The sequence below is a fragment of the Procambarus clarkii genome, chromosome 14, assembly GCF_040958095.1.
Source record: "Procambarus clarkii isolate CNS0578487 chromosome 14, FALCON_Pclarkii_2.0, whole genome shotgun sequence".
NCBI classification, from domain to species: domain Eukaryota; kingdom Metazoa; phylum Arthropoda; class Malacostraca; order Decapoda; family Cambaridae; genus Procambarus; species Procambarus clarkii.
Window position 1 is genome coordinate 40,276,793 of NC_091163.1, and position 7,089 is coordinate 40,283,881.

Consider the following 7,089-nt stretch of genomic DNA (forward strand, 5'->3'; position numbering starts at 1 on the left):
CCCAACATGAACTGGCTCCCATACACAACATGGCCTAATATGAACTGGCTCTCATACACAACATGGCCCAACATGAACTGGCTCTCATACACAACATGACACAACATGAACTGGCTCCCATACACAACATGGCCCAACATAAACTGGCTCTCATACACAACATGAACTGGCTCCCATACACAACATGGCCCAACATAAACTGGCTCCCATACACAACATGGCCCAACATGAACTGGCTCCCATACACAACATGTCCCATCATGAACTGGCTCCCATACACAACATGGCCCAACATGAACTGGCTCCCATACACAACATGGCCCAACATAAACTGGCTCCCATACACAACATGGCCCAACATGAACTGGCTCCCATACACAACATGTCCCATCATGAACTGGCTCCCATACACAACATGGCCCAACATGAACTGGCTCCCATACACAACATGGCCCAACATGAACTGGCTCCCATACACAACATGGCCCAACATAAACTGGCTCCCATACACAACATGGCCCAACATGAACTGGCTCCCAAACACAACATGGCCCAACATAAACTGGCTCCCATACACAACATGTCCCATCATGAACTGGCTCCCATACACAACATGGCCCAACATAAACTGGCTCCCATACACAACATGGCCCAACATGAACTGGCTCCCATACACAACATGTCCCATCATGAACTGGCTCCCATACACAACATGGCCCAACATGAACTGGCTCCCATACACAACATGGCCCAACATGAACTGGCTCCCATACACAACATGGCCCAACATAAACTGGCTCCCATACACAACATGGCCCAACATGAACTGGCTCCCAAACACAACATGGCCCAACATAAACTGGCTCCCATACACAACATGTCCCATCATGAACTGGCTCCCATACACAACATGGCCCAACATGAACTGGCTCCCATACACAACATCGTCACACTGTCACTTCAACTCAAGTCCTATTCGATTTCTCTTATTCCTATGAATGCTGTCCTAAATTTTCCTCACTTCCTGACGGGAGCTGCCTCGTATGGACCAATAGGAGCTGCCTCGTATGGACCAATAGGAGCTGCCTCGTATGGACCAATAGGAGCTGCCTCGTATGGACCAATAGTAGCTGCCTCGTATGGACCAATAGGAGCTGCCTCGTATGGACCAATAGTAGCTGCCTCGTATGGACCAATAGGAGCTGCCTCGTATGGACCAATAGGAGCTGCCCCGTATGGACCAATAGGAGCTGCCTCGTATGGACCAATAGGAGCTGCCTCGTATGGACCAATAGCAGCTGCCTCGTATGGACCAATAGCAGCTGCCTCGTATGGACCAATAGGAGCTGCCCCCGTATGGACCAATAGGAGCTGCCTCGTATGGACCAATAGGAGCTGCCTCGTATGGACCAATAGCAGCTGCCTCGTATGGACCAATAGGAGCTGCCTCGTATAGACCAATAGGAGCTGTCCGTATGGACTAAAAAGTTCATACGAAGCATGGGACGGTTTTAACTCTCTTTTGCGTGTTTACACTGACAAAATGCCTGGAGCAGCAAGGTGACTCTTCCCAAGATGTCAAGGAGTTCTTGACACACAGAGGTCTGGTGTGGTGCAGTGTTGCCTGAGAGGTCTGGCTCTGACGCAATGTTGCGTCAGAGCCAGACTGAAAGTAGTCCAGCGACCATCGTCCACATCCCGGACGCCCATCAGATGAGGATCCTGGAGAGTGTGACTCTCTTCCTGCTCCGTGCCTGGTCGCCCCCGCCATGCCGCTGACGCAATGTACCTCGTCTGAGTGCTCCATCACACAATCCACATCTGACTCAAGCTAAACTTTGACTTCTAGGAAAAGTAGGTAGTTGTTTAACTGTATAAATATATATATATATATATCTGCTGCGTCCCCAACTCTGTTGATTGTATGCAAATATGAAGACCTCACTGTCAGGACTTAGTCACTGTGGATAAAATAGAATATGGGGGCGACACACATCCTTCCCGAACTTAGTCGTCCGGTGTTAGCACTACAGGCCAGGCATGACAGGGCGGATCTCAGCGAAACTTTTACAATACTGAACAAATTGGTGCATGTTGATCCAGACCTCTTCGTTGAAAGGTTAGAATTAACACAAACAAGGAACAACAGTGACAAGCTCAACAAGCCACAATGTAACAAACAACAGTGACAAGCTCAGCAAGCCACAATGTAACACAAACAAGGAACAACAGTGACAAGCTCAACAAGCCACAATGTAACACAAACAAGGAACAACAGTGACAAGCTCAACAAGCCACAATGTAACACAAACAAGGAACAACAGTGACAAGCTCAACAAGCCACAACGTAACACAAACAAGGAACAACAGTGACAAGCTCAACAAGCCACAATGTAACACAAACAAGGAACAACAGTGACAAGCTCAACAAGCCACAACGTAACACAAACAAGGAACAACAGTGACAAGCTCAACAAGCCACAATGTAACACAAACAAGGAACAACAGTGTCAAGCTCAACAAGCCACAATGTAACACAAACAAGGAACAACAGTGACAAGCTCAACAAGCCACAATGTAACACAAACAAGGAACAACAGTGACAAGCTCAACAAGCCACAATGTAACACAAACAAGGAACAACAGTGACAAGCTCAACAAGCCACAATGTAACACAAACAAGGAACAACAGTGACAAGCTCAACAAGCCACAATGTAACACAAACAAGGAACAACAGTGACAAGCTCAACAAGCCACAATGTAACACAAACAAGGAACAACAGTGACAAGCTCAACAAGCCACAATGTAACACAAACAAGGAACAACAGTGACAAGCTCAACAAGCCACAATGTGGGACTGAGAACATTCTTCACCCACAGGGTTATATACTTACGGAACCGCCTACCCGCCGAAACCGTAAATGCTAAATGTTTGCTTCAGTTTAAGATTAAAATAGATAAAACTAACATGATAAATGGTGGGATCTTTGGCCGCCTTCCTGTGGTGGTTGAGGCCACTTGAGTGTTACTGGCCCTCAGGTAAATTCAGGTAAATATCACATACTCCCACACCAGAGTCGTCGTATGGACTCTGGGCTGGTGCCTTCCATGCGTGTCTGAAAGTGTTGCTCCCATCCCCATAGAGTGTAAAGTGTTTGTTGGTGTCGTCCACCGACGCAGGATCGATCCCAACACATTAACAATGTGTAATACATCACCACATAACAACACCAAACTTAAACAAACTTGTTTCATTTTAACAAACTTGTTAAATTTAACTAAATCAATTTATATCCAATGGATATAAATTGGTTTAAGTTTACAGTGAGGAAAAACCTGGGTAAATATTGGTTCGGTAATAGGGTTGTTGATCTGTAGAACCAATTACCGCGTTATATAATAGACGTAGGATCCCTGGATTGTTTCAAGCGTAGGTTAGACATACATATGAATGAGTTTGTTGGATAAAAATAAGCTGCCTCGTATGGACCAATAGGAGCTGCCTCGGGTGGACAAATAGGAGCTGCCTCGTATGGACCAATAGGAACTGCCTCGTATGGACCAATAGCAGCTGCCTCGTATGGACCAATAGTAGCTGCCTCGTATGGACCAATAGGAGCTGCCTCGTATGGACCAATAGGAGCTGCCTCGTTTGGACCAATAGCAGCTGCCTCGTATGGACCAATAGGAGCTGCCTCGTATAGACCAATAGGAGCTGCCTCTCATGGACCAAAATGCCTTCTGCAGTCTGCTATAAGTTAAAGTTTGATGTAAGATTATAGTTGCTGTGTGGGGCTGAGTCAGCAAAGTCCCCGCGAGCTGCAGGATGCGACAGGCTGTGACTCCCACCTGGCTCAAGGATAGAGCAGGCCCGCATCCTGCTGAGGGTCTGTAACCTGCTCTTATCCTGCAAGGCAGCGCATCCTGCAATAGGAAACTGCAGCCCCGTCATCACGGGGGCGTTCCCCCCTTCAGCGCCAGCCACTGTGCTGCCTGCAGGCCGCCTCCACCATCTAGATCGACATTTTCACGGGGAAATAAACCGGTTGTAGCGATTTCAGCGTCAAGTTCGAAGTTGTTTTTATCAAGTCGAAGGGGAAACGAACCGGGTTTGACGGTCTGAGCGTCAAATTTGAAGTGACTTCGGCTAACCAGACACAGTAGGAACATGTGCTCCTCAAGCACCTCATTAGTATCAGGTCGGGTCAATACTGATGTGCCTTTACGGTGACCGGAGCACAGACATGTCAAGGGTGTGGTGGCCGTCAGTGTCCCGTCGGGTAGGTAATCCCTTTGGTCCCGTAGGTCACTCACTCCCACCCTCAGGTCACGGGCGTCCCAGCCACAGGACCTAGCCTTGACTTCCACACCCCAGGACCTATCCTTGATTTCCACACCCAAGATCCTATCCTTGACTTCCATACCCCAGAACCTGTCCTTAACTTCCACACTCCAGGACCTATCCTTGACTTCCTCACCCAAAACCCTATCCTTGACTTCCATACCCCAGAACCTGTCCTTAACTTCCACACTCCAGGACCTATCCTTGACTTCCACACCCCAGAACTTCTCTTTGACTTCCACACCCCAGGACCTATCCTTGACTTCCACACCCCAGGACCAATCCATGACTTCCACACTCCAGAACCAATCCTTGACTTCCACATTCCAGAACCAATCCTTGAGTTCCACACCCCAGGATCTATCCTCGACTTACACACCCCAGGACCTATCCTTAACTTTCACACCCCAGGACCTATCCTTGACTTCCACACCCCAGGACCTATCCTTGACTTCCACACCCCAGGACCTATCCTTGACTTCCTCACCCTATGACCTATCCTTGACTTACGCACCCTAGGACCTATCCTGAACTTATGCACCCTAGGACCTATCCTTGACTTACACACCCCAAGACCTATCATTGACTTCCACACCCCAGAACCTATCCTTAACTTCCACACTCCAGGACCTATCCTTGACTTCCACACCCCAGGACCTATCCTTGACTTCCACACCCCAGAACCTGCCCTTGACTTCCACACTCCAGGACTTATCCTTGACTTCCACACCCCAGGACCTATCCTTGACTTCCACACCCCAGGACCTATCCTTGACTTCCACACCCCAGAACCTGTCCTTGACTTCCACACCCCAGGACCTATCCTTGACTTCCACACCCCAGGACCTATCCTTGACTTCCACACCCCAGAACCTGTCCTTGACTTCCACACTTCAGGACCTATCCTTGACTTCCACACCCCAGGACCTATCCTTAGCTTCCACACCCCAGGACCTATCCTTGACTTCCTCACCCAAGACCCTATCCTTGACTTCCTCACCCCAGAACCTATCCTTGACTTCCACACCCCAGGACCTATCCTTGACTTCCACATCCCAGGACCTTTCCTAGACTTCCACACCCCAGAACCTATCCTTGAGTTCCACACACCCCAGGACCTATCCTTGACTTCCTAACCCCAGAATCTATCCTTGACTTCCTCACCCCAGAACCTATCCTTGACTTTCTCACTCCAGAACCTATCCTTGACTTCCTCACCCCAGAACCTATCCTTGACTTCCTCACCCCAGAACCTATCCTTCACTTTCTCACCCTAGAACCTATCCTTGACTTCCACACCCCAGAACTTATCCTTGACTTCCACACCCCAGGACCTATCCTTAGCTTCCACACCCCAGGACCTATCCTTGACTTACGCACCCTAGGACCTATCCTTGACTTCCACACCCCAGGACCTATCCTTGACTTTCTCACCCCAGAACTTATCCTTGACTTTCTCACCCCAGAACCTATCCTTGACTTCCACACCCCAGAACCTATCCTTGACTTCCACACCCCAGGACCTATCCTTGACTTCCACACCCCAGGACCTATCCTTGACTTCCACACTCCAGAACCTATCCTTGAGTTCCACACCCCAGGACCTATACTTGACTTCCACACCCCAGAACCTATCCTTGACTTCCACACCCCAGAACCTATCCTTGACTTCCACACCCCAGGACCTATCCTTGAGTTCCACACCCCAGGACCTATACTTGACTTCCACACCCCAGAACATATCCTTGAGTTCCACACCCCAGGACCTATACTTGACTTCCACACCCCAGAACCTATCCTTGACTTCCACACCCCAGAACCTATCCTTGTCTTCCACACCCCCAGGACCTATCCTTGACTTCCACACTCCAGGATGTATCCAGTTGGGGGATATATGCGAACCGGCCGATGGTGCAACCATTAGAGAATATTAAGGTAATTATTAGGAGAATAGTAAGGTAATTATCAGAAGGTAAGGTAATTATCAGAAGGTAAGGTAATTATCAGAAGGTAAGGTAATTATCAGAAGGTAAGGTAATTATCAGAAGGTAAGGTAATTATCAGAAGGTAAGGTAATTATCAGAAGGTAAGGTAATTATCAGAAGGTAAGGTAATTATCAGAAGGTAAGGTAATTATCAGAAGGTAAGGTAATTATCAGAAGGTAAGGTAATTATCAGAAGGTAAGGTAATTATCAGAGGGTAAGGTAATTATCAGAAGGTAAGGTAATTATCAGAAGGTAAGGTAATTATCAGAAGGTAAGGTAATTATCAGAGGGTAAGGTAATTATCAGAAGGTAAGGTAATTATCAGAAGGTAAGGTAATTATCAGAAGGTAAGGTAATTATCAGAAGGTAAGGTAATTATCAGAAGGTAAGGTAATTATCAGAAGGTAAGGTAATTATCAGAAGGTAAGGTAATTATCAGAAGGTAAGGTAATTATCAGAAGGTAAGGTAATTATCAGAAGGTAAGGTAATTATCAGAAGGTAAGGTAATTATCAGAGGGTAAGGTAATTATCAGAAGGTAAGGTAATTATCAAAAGGTAAGGTAATTATCAGAAGGTAAGGTAATTATCAGAAGGTAAGGTAATTATCAGAAGGTAAGGTAATTATCAGAAGGTAAGGTAATTATCAGAAGGTAAGGTAATTATCAAAAGGTAAGGTAATTATCAGAAGGTAAGGTAATTATCAGAAGGTAAGGTAATTATCAAAAGGTAAGGTAATTATCAGAAGGTAAGGTAATTAT

The 7,089-nt window shown here is 46.9% G+C and overlaps 1 protein-coding gene across 1 annotated transcript; it reads left to right on the forward strand.

Annotated features, from left to right (window-relative positions):
* The first annotated feature begins 1,647 nt into the window (after positions 1–1,647).
* Positions 1,648–6,202, forward strand: LOC138364801 (uncharacterized). The gene is made up of 4 exons (XM_069324778.1): positions 1,648–1,731; positions 4,329–4,687; positions 4,919–5,443; positions 5,689–6,202. Exons 1-4 carry the CDS (start codon positions 1,648–1,650, stop codon positions 6,200–6,202), a joined length of 1,482 nt encoding a protein of 493 aa, XP_069180879.1.
* The last annotated feature ends 887 nt before the right edge of the window (positions 6,203–7,089 follow it).

What these genes read in the sequence shown, in the direction of transcription:
- LOC138364801 (XM_069324778.1), top strand. Translation starts at nt 1,648, where the DNA reads ATGTTGCGTCAGAGCCAGACTGAAAGTAGTCCAGCGACCATCGTCCAC. An exon ending in AGATGAGGATCCTGGAGAGT is followed by an intron (nt 1,732 to 4,328) that starts GTGACTCTCTTC and finishes TCCCACCCTCAG; the next exon opens with GTCACGGGCGTCCCAGCCAC. An exon ending in ATTCCAGAACCAATCCTTGA is followed by an intron (nt 4,688 to 4,918) that starts GTTCCACACCCC and finishes ACACACCCCAAG; the next exon opens with ACCTATCATTGACTTCCACA.